Here is a 16801-nt window from a genome sequence, read left to right on the forward strand (position 1 = left end):
GCCGTGCCAGAGAGCTCCTGGGAGGGAAACACCGCTATAAAACCCGCGTTCTTAGCGAGGCCGCCGCTCCGCACGGACGTTGCCTGCGCTGCCGGCGGCTTCGCGGCGGCCGGGCCGTGTCCCCCGCGCCCAGGAGGGGTTCCCAGCCCTGAATTTCCGCGCCGGGCCCTCTGGAGGTCAGTGTTTGCCCGCTCTGCAGCGGACCTGTTGCGCCCGCGGCTGGCGGAGGCTCCGCGGGCAGGGCCGGGCGGGATCCCGCCCGCTCGGAGCCTCCGCCGGCCCCTCGCAGCGCCCACCCCGCCGTCTCCCCGCCCTGGCGGCCCCCGCGGTGCCTGCGCGGCCGCGGAGCGCCGGCGGGGCCGTTGGTCGCCCGCGGGGGGCTGCGGCCGCCCCCCCGCCCGGGGCGGTGCCGCTCCGCGGGGCGGGTCACGGCGCCGCGGCTGCAGGAGCGCGGCGGGAGGCGCCGAGCGCGCCCCGCGGAAGATGGCGTACATCCAGGTGGGTGCGGAGCGGCCCCGGGCGGGGCCGGGGGGTGTCTGGGGCGACCCCTGCGCTCCGTCTGCGGGGCGGGTGCCGCTGCCGCCGCGGGTCTCCCCGTGCTCTTTGCCCGGGGCGGGTGCCCAACTTCGGGGTAACTTCTGGGGACGAGTTCCCGGCAGCGGCGGCCCCGGCGAGGGGCAAGCGGGGCCGGGGCAGGAGCGGGAGCGGGGCTCGCCGGCTGCCGCTCCCGGGTGGCGCCGAGGTAGGAGCGCGGCCCCGCGGGGGGACGGCAGCCCTGGGCTCTCTCTGCTCTTTGCGGGGCAGTGGGGTGGCCGCAGGTGCGGGCGGGCGCGGCCTAAGCCTGCACAAGGATTTATTGGGAAGAGGAGGATGCTAAACCCCGCGGGCAGACCGAGATGCGCTGGGAGCTTCATCGGTGCCTCCAGCCCGGGCACAGCCCGGCGGGGTGGGGGGTCACAGGCGCCCTGGGCTGGAGCTCACCCCAGCTCTCGGCGTGATGGGTGGGATCCCCTTCCCCCCAGCATTGTGAGGCTGCATTAAATTCGGGGCTGGTTTAAACCCCGAGAGATTTTTCCCTCTGGCCCTGCAGTTCCCAGCTGCCCGTTTTCCATCTGTAGCTCCAAAAGCTAAATCCGAGTGGAGCGTTTTCAGCTGCGCGGTGAGTCCGGGCGCTGGGGTGTTGACAGAGCCACCCGTGACCCCCCTCCCGCGGGGCTGTGGCCACCGTATCCCCCCGGCTCCTTTCTGCTCGGGCGGTGCCCCCAGGGCGGGTGGAGCCCCTGGCACCCCTTGGTTCGGTGGGAGCTCGAGTGGGGCCGGGCGGAGCCTCTGGCAGCGCTGCTGTCGGGGTCTCCGTGTGTGAGGTGAGAACCCCCTGGTCCCCACACTGTACTGCTGGTCATCCTGGGGTGTGAGGAGCACCCACAACTGTGTGACTGAGGGGACCCTGATGTCCCCAGGCTGCAGTGTCCGCTGTAGTGGGGCGTGTGAGCCTTCTCTGGTCACCAGTGGGGACCCCACTCTGCTGCAGCATCCCTGGGGACACCACCATGGCGAGAGACTGTAGTTGGTCCCTTGACCTGTTTGTGATGAGTGGCTGTGCTGCTTTGGAGCAAGTGACCCTCCCTGCGGGCACCCACAAAGGCGTGGAATGGAGGTGCAGCCCTGCCTGGCACCCAGCTCTGGGACAGCCAGGGCAGCCTTTGACGAAGGTTCACTCGTGGCTGGAGGCTCCCAGCTGCTTTGTTCCCTGCTTGGCCTGGTTGGGACGATGTGACACGGCATGAAGGGATGGAGGGATGGGGAGCAACCCTGCAGAGAAGGACTTGGGGCACTGGTGAGTGAAAGCCTGGCCATGACCCAGCCATGTGCGCTTGCAACCCAGAAGGTCAATTGTACCCTGGGCTGCATCCCCACAGCGTGGGCAGCAGGTTTGGGGGATCCTGCCCCTCTGCCCCGCTCTGGTGAGACCCCTGCAGTGCTGGTCCAGCTCTGGGTCCTCAGCACAGGACACACATGGACCTGCTGGAGAGGAGCCAGAGGAGCCCCAGGAATGATCCGAGGCTGGAACAGCTCTGCTGGGAGGACAGGTGAGAGAGTTGGGGTGTTCAGCTGCAGAAGAGAAGCTCCAGGGAGACCTTAGTGCGCCTTTCCGGACTTAAAAGGGGCTGATCAGAAAGATGGGGACAGAGTTTTGAGCAGAGCCTTTTGTGATAGGACAAGGGATGATGGTTTTAAGCTAAAGGAGGGAGATACAGGCTGGACATGAGGAAGGAATTGTTGGCCCTGAGGGTGGTGAGAGCCTGGCCCAGGTTGGGCAGAGAGGTGGTGGCTGAACCATCCCTGGAGACATCCCAGGCCAGGCTGGACGGGGCTCTGAGCAACCTGAGCTGGTGAAGATGTCCCTGCTCATGGCAGGGGGGCACTGGGGAGCCGGGAAGGTCTCTTCAACACAAACTATTCTGTGATTCTATGCTGGTGCTTCCCCAGTGCTGGGGGCTCAGCCTTCTCTTGGGGTACTGAGTGTGTCAAGGCAGCTTTGCTGCCTGGGACCCCCCAGCACCCTTGTTTACTTCTGCCCGGTAACGTTCAGTTCTTATTTCTGTCCTCCCGTTTCCTGGCAGGGCTTTGTGGGTGGTCACAGAAGCACTTTATTGTGGTGCCTGTGGGACCCAGGGCTGGTTTCACATCAGCGGGGCCGGTTGTGCCCAGGAGCCCTGTGTGACACCAGCGCCCGTGTGTCCCCGCGGGCCGTTTGGAAATGCCACTTCTTTCTCAGCGCACGTGCTACGATGTTCAATCGTGTGGCACAGACCCAACCACTTCATTTTAGAGCCATTTAAATATTCTTGTTGCAGCTTTGCTAAACCACTGTAGCTTTGGCTGCAACTTTGTGTTAATAAAGGAATGATGGAGCCCTTAAAACGGTTTAGAATTTTTTTAAGCAATTGGTCCATGGATATCTGGTGGTCACTGTCATGTCAAATTTATGTTTTAAACAAGTGGTGGCCTTTTCATCAAGTCCTGGTTTCTGAGGAGTTTAAAAGAGAGGCTTGTGCTGAAACATGGTCCATGGAGAGTTCTCGGAACAAAAGGCAACTTCTGCAACCCAGCTTCTTCGTAAAAAGCTGCTCTTGTCCCTGCCTTGGACATAAAACTAGAAGCTGATTTCTGCATGTGGAAGAGTAGAGAAGAATGTTGGGGTTTTTCTGTGTTTGTTTGGCTTTCTCTTTAAGGGAAAGGCAGCCAGGACAATTGGGAAACTCTCAGACATTATCAGGGGAAGGCGATAGGAAAGACGTTTCAGCGGGCACCTGAGATGCTAACGAAGTCCTCAGTTATAAATGAAGTGGGTCAAGTATGATATTTCATGGGTGGCTTTGTGAATCAAACCCCGGTGTGTGATGATTTCATCCTTTGCTGTGGATTTTCTCCGCGACCCGGGGGAAGGGGCTGTGGCGCAGCTTTTCAAACTGGAGTGTGTGACTCAAGTTTTGAGCACTTAACTTCTCTTCTTTGCGTTCTTCAAGTCACATCTGAGGATGAGGCTGAAGATGCCCTCAAGCGATGTACACATAATAGAGAGTACGCTGAGGCTGTGCCCCTTTCTAGAAACTGTGGTTTTAATGAGCTGGCATTGAAGCTACGTTTATATGAGCTGAATCTGGAACAAAGCCTTTTTCTCCACTGTGGCATCTAACTGGAAAATTTGGAAATGGTTTGCTGTCTGCAAGTAGTTGCTGCAATCAGAGACAGGTTATTAAAGGGAAGGAAATACGTGGTTGCATGTGATACCCCAGTAGGAAGGGGCGATGAGCAGGATTTTCATTCTCCAGGATGGGTTTGGGAATTTTGCTCCTGGGAAAGGAGGAGCAGAGGGAGCTTGTGGAGGGTGGGAAGCAGCAGAAGCTGGTGCCTGGTCCTTCCCCCAGCATGGACAAGGTGCTGTCTTGCTACAAATCCAAGCTCATCCCAGGCCAGGGCATATCATGGCAGAAAATTTAAAGTTATTTGAGCATTGCTAACCTGTTTTTGTCTTTTTCATTTTGTTTCCCTTTACTTCATGCTGGATGTCTAAAAGGACAGTTGGAACCAATAAATGAGGTGAGTTAATCTGATGATTCACTCTCTGCTCTGTCTCCTTACTCTGTCCTGGGGGGATTGTCTCGTATTTTCTGACTCCTTGCTGATGTCCTACATATAAGTAATGCACCACATTTTGAGTCAGTAACTTTTTATTTTAAATATTCAGATTTTGTTTATGGAGAAAACTGTGGTTTTCTGGAGCAAAAAGCAACGTTCACATGGAGTGTTCTCAGTGTTGCTCAGAGGGAGCCCCTTCGCACGGTGCCCCCGTGTCTGCACACTCCTCAGTGCTGCAAACGGCTCAAGGATTTTGGGGGGGTATCTACAGGCAAATCTCACATTCTTGATTTCTTCAGCTTCTTAGGGACATTTCAAGGTCACATACAATCGCCAAGCGATTCGACCCTGGGTGCGCACATGCTGCGCTCTTGCAGCTGCGCATCCCACCCCCCCATGGCTACAGCAATGCCCTTCATTAGCAGTGCCCCTGTGCTGCTTAATGAGCTTCTTGTGAACCGCACGAGTTGGAGCTGGCGTGGGTGGGGAGTGGGCTGAGGTTTGGCTCCTGCTCCTCTTGAAGCAAGTGCCGCTTTGGCTGGGGGTGGCAGGAGATGGGGCACCTGTGTCCCCCTCCGCGGTCACAACCATGGAGGAGCAGGTACAGGTGATGCTGTCAGTGCCACCCTGGAAACCTAAGGAATTAAACACTTTTCTGGGTCAAGGAACTTCTTTAAATGAATTGTCATAGCAGAGGGAAGGCACGTGGACAGCGTGCTTTTGCTAATGCATTTTAGGGGCAAGTCCGTCGGGGTGTAAAGCTGTATGTATATGGAGCATATACAGATATTATGTGCTGATACACCTGCAGGGACAAAATGTGTTTGTGTTGCTGTGTGGTGATTTTCAAATTAAATAGACCCTTGCTGGATTAAATCAGAGCTTTCACTTACGTTGTTTTTAATTCCTTCTGTTGTACATTGGCTGATCTATTAGTTTGATGTGCGTGAAAGAATAAGCATGTTTCCACTCTAGCATATTGCTACGCCATAGTGTTTTGTAAATCACCCTCTTGCCAGCCTACATAATAATACACCCCTACTAGAGGGAAAATACCTGTGGTGAATGCTTATTTTCCTGCCTTGTTATGGCATCGGTGAAGTTGAGCTGGTAACCGCATAGCACTTGTCTGTTGATATAGATGGAATAAATATAGTTCTTAATGTTCTGTTGCAGAAACACAAACATAAATACAGCTGAATGTTATTTCTCAATAGCTATTGATGGGTTGTAATCTTGTACTTTGGTTTCCAATGGCTTCAGGGTCTGCTCGCTAGAATCTCGGATCTCTTGCTGTGCCGGTGGACTTGTAGAAATTGTTGTCAGAAGTGTTTCGACTGTAGCTGTTGTCAAACAAATGAAGATGAAGTTGAAATCCTGGGACCTTTTCCTGCTCAAACTCCAGCCTGGCTGTAAGTTTAGATGCACAATTTCACAGCTTTAACTGAGGAGTAGGGCTGCTCAGCTCCGACGAGAGTAGTGACATGAAGTTGTGACAGGACATTCAGGGGATGCCACGTAGAAAGGAGAAACCTCCCGCTTGGTGTGGGCATGTGGCTGCTCAGCGGCCCTTTTAGCTCCGACAGTAAGGTAAACCCTTTGTAAAACACTTTTCTGATGGCGAAGGCAGAAGTTATTTTGTAAGCTAGCATAGCAAGCTCATAACTGGTTTAGTTGTGCACTCTTTTCTAGAGATACTTTCTAACTTCAGTCCTGTTTTCTCTTCAAAGGGAGCAGCTGTTTGGAGGGCTTCATCTTAGCTGAAATGCTGATGAGGTTGTTGTGAAATATTTTTGTATCCTAGAATGAAGGTGGTTATTATAAAGGCAGCTGAAAGTTATACCTCTTGTGTGCTCTAAAGGGGAAATGGATCATCTGATGGACTCGGGTTCTGTGGCACCAGAGATGCCTGTTCAGTGCATCACACGATGCTCAGAACTTGGACACTGAGACACTCAGTTGATTTTACCTCCTCCTGCGAGTACCAGCTCTTATTCGTGACAGGTCTGGAAGGTCCGTGTCTTGGTGCTGCATTAAAGAAATGGTCTCATGTTTAAATCACAATCTTGTCTATATACTCTGTTGAATCCAGGTAGAATAGGATTGTTATTAATACTGAAGCAATAAAAATGGAGATGTTCAGGCTGCGCTGGAGTGATTTCTAAACATGGAGCAGCATATTTAATAGTCTAATATATGCCCAGAAGTGGATTCACCTGGGATTAATGAGAAATGGAGACAAAATCAATGTTAAATAGGAGAGGGTTGTGCACAGGAGGACACAGTGATGAGGCTGCAGCATTGGCTGTAGAAGGATTGCTGCAGGAGCGATTACAGACTTGGGAACAAGCAGCTGGGCCTGTTGTGAGGGTGCTTTGGAGTTTCTCTGGTGCGCTGAGCAGAGGGGACGTCGTGTTCGGGGGTGTGGGGCGATCGGCCCCACTGTAGTTTTTGGCTGCTGGATCCTTCCGTTTGGCTAAAGGGGCACTGTAAGCACTGGAGCTCTGTTCCTCTTTTGGTCTGAAAACTCAAACACATGGTGACTTTGCAGACAAGCTGGACTGTGCCACAGGCAGAGAGCATGGAGACCTTTGGAATCATAAAATGCTCTTTCCAGCCTGTATTGTTTTCCCCCAGTCCTACTCTGTCTGAAAGCCTCTGTGATTAACTCATTGGAATGACCATATGCAGAAGACAACACAGAATCACAGGGACGGGAAGGGACCTGGAAAGCTCATCCAGTGCAATCCCCCCATGGAGCAGGAACACCCAGCTGAGGTTCCACAGGAAGGTGTCCAGGTGGGTTTGAATGTCTGCACAGAAGGAGACTCCACAACCTCCCTGGGCAGCCTGGGCCAGGCTCTGCCACCCTCACCAGGAACAAGTTTCTCCTCATCTTTCAGTGGAACCTCCTGTGTTCCAGTTTGCACCCATTGCCCCTTGTCCTGTCACTGGTTGTCACCGAGAAGAGCCTGGCTCCATCCTCCTGACACTGCCCCTTTCCATATTGATCCCCAGGAATGAGTCCCCCCTCAGTCTCCTCTTCTCCAGCTCCAGAGCCCCAGCTCCCTCAGCCTTTCCTCACACGGCAGATGCTCCACTCCCTTCAGCATTTTCGTGGCCGTGCTGGACTCTCTCCAGCAGTTCCCTTGTCCCCTGAAGACAAGCCCAGTTCTTCACCCATGTTGTGCTTTATGCTGCACCCGCTCGTGCTGGCAGCCCGGGCAGGGTCCCCAGGACAGCAGCCTGGATCACCCATCCAGCTTTGGATCCGGTGCCATGAGGGACATTCTGCTCCGGTGCTGGAGGAAGGTGAGTTCCCAGAGGCCCCGCTTGAGAGGGGCAGCAGGAACCCAAGAGAGGACACACGAGGGAAGCAGCTTTGCCTTGCGAGGGGTTGTGGGTGCTGCCGTGCTGTGGGACGACCAAGAGTCGCCATGTCCCCAGTCCTACTGCAAACCCTGTGCTCTCCAAGCACGTCTGGTGCCTGTGGTGCTGTGCAGGCTGCAGATCTGCTCTGCCTGCTCCAGGAGGCTCTTGGTCCTGTTCCGGAGCAGGGCTGGATGTGCACTGAGGCCATGGAAGGTGATGGTGCTTTAAGCTTCTGGGTTGACTGGGTTAGAAAATGGTAAAAGAACCCAGAAATGGATTGAGTAAGAAGGGCAAAGAGAGCACAGGAGATGCGGAGAGGGAAATGAGCCAGGGAGATGTGATGGAGAGGAGGAGAAAATGTTTAGACAAGGTTCTTAGGGACATGGTTTAGTGCTAAAGTCAGGTTATGGTTGGACTCGATGATCCTGAGGGTCTCCTCCAACTGAAATGATTCTAAGATTCTATGAAAATGAAGCTGTGGAGGAACAAGAGTCTGGAAGACAGAGAGAAAAGAATAAAGGCAGGAGACCAAAACAGTGACTTTTTTTGTTTGCTGATCAACAGGGGGCCAAGATTTTGTGTGGCAGGTTTAAGGCAGAAAAAATCCCATATAGTGGCTGCTATATGGATGCTGAAACCAAAGTTGATTTCTCTTTCACTATGTTGAACTTATACTCTTAAATCTCCTTATGCATTTTTGGAGGTAGAAAACTGTCTGGAGTTAGATGTGTGAGCAGGTTACCCTGCTTTGCAAATGGTCTCGGAATAAAGTGTTTAATGGGTATGTTTTAAAGTGCTCAGAGATCTGTGTAGGCCAATTGCCCCCTTGCCCCTAAGGGCTTTTGGGTTCAGTGGAAACCCCTAAAAGGGAAGATGGATTTGACAGCAGTGTATTCCGCATTTAGATACATGCACTGAATTTGGGAACAAATCAATTCATTGCATTCTCTGCTCACCGCCTGAAAGTGTTTTAAAAATAGGTTTTCAGCTGAGATCTTTCCGTCTTGCCACTTGTTCATGGGCCCAGGACACTGGTATCATCCAGAACGCAGTTTGCGCCTTGCTGACCCCAGGGGAAAGCGGCTTTTATGGTCTTCGTGGGCCTACTAGCAAACATCTGAATGCCCATGCGTAATAATCCATCCTTTATTTTTTGCATGTAGGTTTTTCCCTTTGGTACCTCTGAGACACCTCGTTGTGCTGGAAATTCAGGAGGGGACGTTAAAGCCGCCCATTTAAACCCTTCCTCTTGGAAGACTGTTGGTTTTTCTCACTTCCCAAGTTTTTTTACAGCAGCAACTTAGAAAAAAAAGATAAAATTCTGGTAGAAGTAAGTCTAATGGTATTGGCCTGAACGCATCGTAGCTGCTGCTTGTTATTTCACGGCGAGCACTCGCATCCTGGTCTTTGCAGAAAGGGGCTGGGAGCGAAGGTCTGTGGTGGCGCTGCCTCTTAGGGAATATTGCACATAGACCTCCGAGATAAACGGTGCACGGTCTGTGAGGCTGAACTGAAACCAGGACATGACTCCTCTTTCCCAAAGGTTTGGGTTAAACAGAGAGAGCTGCTGTCACCAGCGCCAAAGTCTACCTGAGGAAAAATTGTGGCTCAGTAGCAATTTCCTCACTGACGGTCATCTGTGCGTTATTAACTCAGTGTGGCGTTTACCTGTTGTAGAACATGCCTAATGCCTCTCTTCCTGAGTCCCTGTGCACTCTGCCTTCTCATTCTGTGCGTTTGCTGCTCAAACACGGGTACATCCGAATGCTCCCTGTGATTGTGTAGAGCTGCATTTAGGCATGAAAAAGCCGTTGGTGTTCCAAGTACTGGTTATATGTCAAACCGTATGATTTGGACTGCCTTTAATGGGCTGCGGAGTTGTGCAAATATTACGTGTCCCTTTTAGCACAGGGTTCGGTTTTGATTATTAACTGACCTCTTTGATGTTTTTTGTCTTGTGTTGTGGATGAGCTGTGTGACTCTGGCAAGATTTGCATGGATCCTGCTGGGAACTTTTTGTGTTTGGATAAGATTTTCCGGTTTAAATTATTTTATATATTTTGGGGACCTTTTCTGTGAGTTTGCTGCTTTTTACACAGCATATTTATTGTTCCAGTCCAGTCCTTGGTTACTTATATGATTCAACATATTGCATTTCTACCCAACTGAGCCATGCATGTAGAAGGATGAATCAGGAGCAAAACACGCAGTGTTATCCCCCTTCGCTTTGCTCATGTCGTGCTGACACTTTCCTTGTGATTCGCTGCTGTTTTTTGGAGCACTGTGTCTCATGGATGAACCAAAAGGCTTGTTTTGCATGCTACCCTATGCGTCCCATCCCATGCGTGATCTCGCTCCCATCGGCAGGTCTGCCCTGCTCTCCAAGGCTTCATCTTACACTCGGCGCTGTCTGCTCTTGCTCCAGGTTAGGAGGTCAATAAAAAGCTCTTAATTAATTGCATGTGTAAGATTGAGGTTTGAAACCTTAGTGGTGTACCTGCAGAGCAATGTTTTCCTGAGAGGGATGTGTGCAAGTTTTCAGGTGCCTGAGCGTGGTGGTTTCACATGCTGGTTTAGTCCTAGTGAAGTCTGTGCTTCCAAAGCAGAGCTGTGAATTTATAGCAATAAACTGCTTTCTGGGTTTTGTGGTTTGTTTTGTTTTTAATTATTATTTTTAATTTGATTGTTGTCTGTTTGTTTCTTTTTCTTAAAGACAAATATGATACTTCCGATGAAGATCTGAGTCACACGTGCTCGTGTGGCCTGTGTCGCACTCTAACACTGATAAAACTCTGTTTGAGAGACAGGCAGAAACATAAATAATCTGGTTTTTACATAGGTCTGAAGTCAGTTGCTCAGCCTTTCGTTTGCCAGATAGATCAGGAGATGCGCTGCAGCATCCAGGGATGTGCACCCAAGATTAGACCCAGAATATCAGAAGGCATTTTTATTCTGTATATACTCCTTTCACTGGGCTGGATCACCCAAAGGTCTCTCGTTATAACAGGGTAAGCAGCCAAAATGAGGACAAAGATGGACACTCTGATAATACAATCAGCGAGCTGCCTCCCACTCTTCAGAATGTTTCCCCTGACAGAAGGCGGTCGTCTTCAGATGCATCACGGTCCACTTACAGCCTCACGAGGCGGGTTTCAAGTAAGGTCATCCTTCCAACATTAATGTAATTCTTGCGGGAAAGAAAATCAAGCTGTCGTGCTTGCTCTTTCATCTTCTAGACAGGGAATCAAGTCAGGTTGAAGGTACATTGATTAAAATCTCATCCTGTTCTGCAGGAGCACAGTGGAAGGGGCCAGCCCTGTTTTTCTTGCTGAAGTGTTTTCATGGTAATTGCATGTGGAAAAGGATAGAGGGGGGGTAAGTGTCGCTGAGCTTGCACTTCAGCGTAACTAAGGGTGCTGCTAATTGTTGGCAATGTACTGGTGAAGAGTGGCGGTGGGGAGCCGGCTGTGCTGGCGTTGCTCAGACAGAGCAGCACAGGTCGACTTGCACCGGTCGTGACTTCAGTTGAGTTTCTAACAATCATATTTGTGCATTTCTCTCGTTTAGGTTTAGAGTCGAGGAGGCCAAGTTCTCCATTAATTGACATTAAACCTATCGAGTTTGGAATAATAGGAGCTAAGAAGGAGATAGTTCAGCCAACTGTCCTGCGGAAAACCTATACTCCGGATGACTATTTTAGGAAATTTGAACCAAGACTGTACTCTCTTGACTCAAATAGCGATGATATGGACTCCTTGACAGATGAGGAGATCTTGTCGAAGTATCAGCTGGGCATGCTGCATTTTAGCACGCAGTACGACCTGTTACATAATTATCTAATAGTGCGAGTCATTGAGGCTAAAGATCTGCCTCCTCCGATTTCTTATGATGGTTCAAGGCAAGACATGGCTCACTCCAACCCCTACGTGAAGATCTGCCTGCTTCCCGATCAGAAGAACTCCAAGCAAACGGGAGTGAAGCGCAAAACGCAGAACCCGGTGTTTGAAGAGAGGTACACATTTGAAATCCCCTTTTTAGAAGCCCAGAGAAGAACTCTGCTTTTAACCGTAGTGGATTTTGACAAATTCTCGCGCCATTGTGTTATTGGCAAAGTGTCAATGCCCCTGAGCGATGTAGACCTTGTGAAAGGCGGACACTGGTGGAAAGCCCTTGTGCCTAGTTCTCAGGTAACAGAGTTTATCCAATTATTGCCACCATTTTTCTCGCTGTGTCTTTGTGCAGTTCCTTTTCTTGTTGGCAAGTCATGCGGCTTCTAATTGGTCATTGTCATCTTGTGAATACAATATCTGCTGGGTTGAAATAATGTCGAGCCTATAATTGGTCTTATAACTGTTACCGTGAGGTAGAGAAGTTGTCTTTCATATTCAGAGGAGGTAGCGTGATGAAGGATCCTGCGTCAGCTTTAACAAGAACAAATGCAGGCTGCTTGGGAAGTGTGCATCTTTTGGAAGATGTTCCTTGTCACTGCAGTGACCTGCACCCATTCACAGACACTGCAGTGACACTGTCCCGTCTGGGTGGCTCCCGTCGTTGTTAACGTGACTGTGCCTTGGGGACATGAGGGGAACCACTGGTGTCCGTTCAGTAATAATTTGATGCAAGAAAGTGTATAGAAAACACAATCTCTACAGCCTTACGGCATCATGCGTGAGCAGAAAATTGCAAGGTGGTGGTAGATTTGTTTTCATCACGTCCCTGAAGGAAATAAAATTGTCATAGGTTTTGTCTGGTGTAAGTGTCATGTTGCACGCATGCAAATCGGAGTGTGCATCTTGGACTAGATTCAGCCGTGCGATGGGATGGGAGGAGAAGGTGCAGAAGGTCTGTACTTCCATGTCTGTTCCAAAGATAGGGCCCCGGTCAGTGCCGCCTCCTCTCCAGCCAGGAAAAGAGCTGCTCAGTGGGAAAATCTGACCTTTGCAAGCAGGAACAGCAGTTAGCTGCCAAATTTGCTGCTGGCCCTACCAGCCACACAGCTAGAGGCGTAGGACCGCATGAAAAGCCAGACCAAGAGCTTGGTGTGAGCGTCATCTCAGGCATCCGTGCTGAGGACAGGAGGACCGTTCAAGGCTGGTGTAACATGATTGCCTCTCCCCGTTCCTCACAATTTCTAAGTTTCAGAGCCTTTGCTGAATCCAGTTCTGCATGAACTTGGATAGTTCAGGGTTTCTGTGGTTTTTACCTGTTCACAAAAGGGTGCCATAGACAGAGGTATTAGACAAGATGAACAGTAAATCATTGACCTTGCTGCCAATTTACAGTGCGGTCGAAGAGCCTGATTTGGACTGGAAGCTTGTGATCAGACACTTGTGGAAGTCAAATCCACCAAGCGGTGTTTGTACGCAAAGGGTCTGTGCTTTGTCCCCTCTCTGTGTGCAGAGGGGCTGCAGAGCACCTGTAGCTCTTGCTCAGGCCTCCAGCGTGTCATGGAGATTGTCAAGACCCTTGATAACTGCGGAACACCCCACTGGATTTGCTGTAACAGAAGTAGGAGTGTTACGGGATTAGCATGAACATTGTTTGTGCATAAGGGAAAGTTTTGAAAGTTGTGCACGAGTCAAAATTGTGTGATCCCTGAGTGCAGATCTTTATGTGGAACGTCTTCACGTCACTGGGGTCTGCTTAGTGAGGGGACGGCTGGGGAATGGTTCATAAGGAAAGTGAACACGGACAGGTATTCACTGCCTGGGCCTTTCCCCCAAATGTTATTTAAAGATGCCTGCAACTATTTTATTTATTTTGGTGTTCATGGTTCATCACGGGCTCTGCGTTATGTATCTGAAGCCAGAGCTCTCCTCTTTGCATCCCGTTATCCTCCCGTGTTTCACACCGTGCAGCTTTGCTTCCCACCCACCAGATTTTGCATGATAAACAGTTTTCTGTATTATCTATCTCTTTATTAGTAACATGGATTTGTTCCACAGCTAATACCGACCTTGATTAGACAAGATCGTCTCTGCCTTCATGCGCCAAGCTCGGAGCCAGCCCTTCCTCCCTCCCCAAAGTTTAAATGAAAGCTGCCGCTGTTTTCAGCAGTGCTGCCTCGTTCGCCACGATTCCAGATAAATTATTTATGTGGAAATTGACATTTCTCATATTTATAAAAGGAAGGGAAAGAAGAAAACTCCCTTTGAATGGGCAGCCTTTTGCGTTTATCTGCTTGCTATCATATGGAAAAACTTAATTTAAGCAAAAAGTCCTTCACACCTTGATTACTGAAGTGTCTTGTTTTGGTCTTTTGGGTCTTCCTTGTTCTTTTAGGCTGGGCCTTAGCTGGCAGACTGCAGCTGCAAAGAGAACAGCGGTACTTGTACTGGGATATGCAGGGAGGATGTTTGGTATCACCTTCCCAAATTTTCTCAGTGATAAGGATTTTGAAGTTCATTGAATAAGGTGTATTAGTAGCTATTAGAGTTAAACACATTGATCAAAGGGTTAACATAAATCCTGGAAGAAGTAGAACAATAAAGCTTATTACGTTTAAACACCAGCCCCCCCCAACATTTTAATGTCTTTCAATAACAACGATGCTTGTGCTTGTAATCTGTGAAATTCTTTTTGATTGCTAGGTGGAAGATTGTGCCTGTGCAATGATAGATTGGACATGCTGACAAGCTTTGACACTTCTCACGTGTTCGTTTGATTAGTCGAGGTGCAGAGAGCCGTTGTTAGTGTCTCGTTGGCTCTGACCGGGCGTCCATGACAGGTTTGCAGGCTGGGTCGGCTGCCCAGGGCTCTGAGGAGCAGCAGCTGGCAGCACCGCCCCCAGCCTTGAAGATCGTGGTGGAGAAAACGCCGAAGCAGGTGCTTGGAAAACCAGTAACAGGCGTGAGAGAAAAACAGGCAGGCGTGGATGTGATGTGGAAAGATGAAAAGACACAAAATATGTGATTTTTTATTATTTTTTTTTAAACTGGCATTTATAGACAGAAACATGATGAGCTGGAGAGATGGGGCAAAGTGAATCCAGATGGCAGGAGCTGTGGCTAAAGGTTTTCTCTTTGTGCTGGTGGGAGTGAGGTGGGACAAGGTCCGTGGAAGAGCAGAGAAAGTGGCCTAAATGGTGTTGGCTGAGAGGAACATCTGTTCTGCGCTTGCTGTACCCACCTGGGAACCATTGCCTTGGAGTGTGCTGGTACAGGAGGTGACAGCGATGCCAGCGGGCGGGGGGGATTGTCCCGCTCTGCTCTGCGCTGGGGCGGCCTCACCTGGAGCATTCACTGTGTGCAGAGCTGGGGACACAGGAGAAAAGGAGACAAAGCTACTGGAGTGTTCAGGAGAGGCTACAAAGTTGGTGAAGGTTTGGAGGGGAAGCCGGATGAGGAGCGGCTGGAGAGGAGCAGCTGGAGTTCCTGGGTTTGTTCAGCTGGAGCAGAGGAGCCTGAGGGCAGAGCTCATGGGCTGCAGGTTCCTCAGCAGGAGCAGGAGGGGCAGGGCTGAGCTCTTCTCTGTGACAGTGACAGAGCCCAGGGAATGGCAGAAGATGTGCCAGGGAGGGTCAGTGGGACATGAGGAAAAGGTTCTTCACCCAGAGGTGCTGGACACTGAACAGGCTCCCAGGGAGGGGTCACGGCCCAACCTGACAGTGTTCAAGAAGAGACCGGACAGCGTCCTCAGACACACGGGGTGACCTGTGGGGTGTCCTGTGCAGGGACAGGAGTTGGACTCCATGATCCTGTGGGTCCCTCCAGCTCAGGACATTCTATGATTGTAGGTGCAGAGTCCTTGTCCCAGCCTCATGCTCAGCCCTGTTAAGCCCAGAGCTGGGACAGTGTCTCAGCACAGAGTGAGCCCTACGACAAGGGTTGGAGGACAGCAATGATCTCCGGGTGGCTGTGGCGTCAGCAGGGACGGGTAGGATTCTTGAGGCTGAGGCCCATCCAGGTTCTGCAGCCAATGAGTCCATTGCAGGCACTGTGAGCTGGACTGGGGCAAGTCCTTAGGGCTGTGAAATGGGGTGTAGAGCTCCTCAGTGGGTGAAAGCCCATCATTAACAGCAGAATAACTTCATTACTGCTTCATGGAGCTGCTTGTTACCTAACAGCCTGAGAACTGCCCCAGGTGTGCCGAGGTGTGCGCAGCCACAGCGCTGGTGTCGGGACGGGGCTGCCGGAGAACCCGTCTGGGTGAGCAGCGTGCCGAGGGATCAGCACAGCACTCGGCGCTAAGATTCAGGCAGAAGACGGTCTCTGCACATAAGTGCTTTTTTAGCTCGGATCGTGTGCTCAGCACTTGGTGGGATCAAGTCCAAAGCGGAGGCACGGGGGAGCTGTGCGGTCCAGTACATGGGCAGAGCCAGCAACGAAGCAGAAGGACTTATTCCCTGTAGAAAATGTCAGCGCAGGTATTGCCAAATTCCTCATCCCTGGTAGTTTGAGGACGCTTTTTCTTGCAGAATAATTAATGTGTTTCTAAAGCACTGCTCATGGAGTAGTTCTCAGGTCCGGTCCCCATAGGAACACTCTGCGCTCCTTAAATATCCGCTTAAATGTGTGTGGCTTTGCTTAATTACCATGAATGAAGTTGGCAGGCCTTGCTGTAGCTGGGCTCGGATTCACACATTTCGCCGTTAAGATTAATTCTGTAACACATGTTGAGGACCCCAAGTTTTATTGACATATGATTCATTTCTCTTTTGGCAGATTTGAGTGGGCAGGAATAAATGTTTTGGAGCAGCGGTAATGAGAGCTTGGAGATCATTCTGCGAAAGAAAGAAAACCTGCCTGGTTGTGGTGGGAACATAGCATAAAAATTCCTTCCTCCCTCCAATTAAGCCATTTTGATAGTAGAGGGGGTATGTATTGGACTTGCTCTTTTAACGTTGTACATTGAGTGCACTGGAATGACAGTCATGTAAGGAGCTGTCACTTTTTACGTTGAAAATGGTATGTGCTTCACAAATGGAGTGGCTGTCCTACGGCAGCTCTCCACAATTTTTGATCCCCATCTTAGAGATAAACCTACAACAAGTACTGTGCTGTTGTTCTTACCTTGGTTGGGTGGAAAAAAGGAGAAAGGAATTAGAAATTCAAGTAATGAGTCATTTTGGAGCATTTCTTCTGGGTGTTACATTGAGACTGAGGGGCCTGGGGGGTTCAGCTGGAGAACAGGAGCTGAGGGGAGACCTTCTGATCTCTGAACTGCCTGAAAGGAGCTTGGAGCCAGGGGGGTCAGGCTCTGCTCCCCAGGAACAAGCGCCAGGAGCAGAGGAAACGGCCTCAAGTTGCGCCAGGGGAGGCTGAGGTTGGATCTGGGGAACAATTTC

General features: G+C 50.7%; 1 protein-coding gene across 3 annotated transcripts in view; it reads left to right on the forward strand.

Annotated features, from left to right (window-relative positions):
* The first annotated feature begins 360 nt into the window (after positions 1-360).
* Positions 361-16801, forward strand: part of SYT17 (synaptotagmin 17) — a 57282-nt gene continuing 40841 nt past the window's right edge. Inside the window, exons 1-5 of one of the 3 annotated variants that reach the window (XM_065850650.2) lie at positions 361-498; positions 4087-4104; positions 5407-5555; positions 10523-10671; positions 11083-11702. In XM_065850650.2, the coding sequence (XP_065706722.1) occupies positions 484-498; positions 4087-4104; positions 5407-5555; positions 10523-10671; positions 11083-11702 (951 nt within the window). In that variant the 5' untranslated portion in view covers positions 361-483. The remainder of the gene's footprint in view (positions 499-4086; positions 4105-5406; positions 5556-10522; positions 10672-11082; positions 11703-16801) is intronic. The other 2 variants (XM_065850653.2, XM_065850651.2) reach the window with 2 other exon arrangements.

Source organism: Patagioenas fasciata, chromosome 15 (genome assembly GCF_037038585.1).
Source record: "Patagioenas fasciata isolate bPatFas1 chromosome 15, bPatFas1.hap1, whole genome shotgun sequence".
Lineage (NCBI taxonomy): Eukaryota > Metazoa > Chordata > Aves > Columbiformes > Columbidae > Patagioenas > Patagioenas fasciata.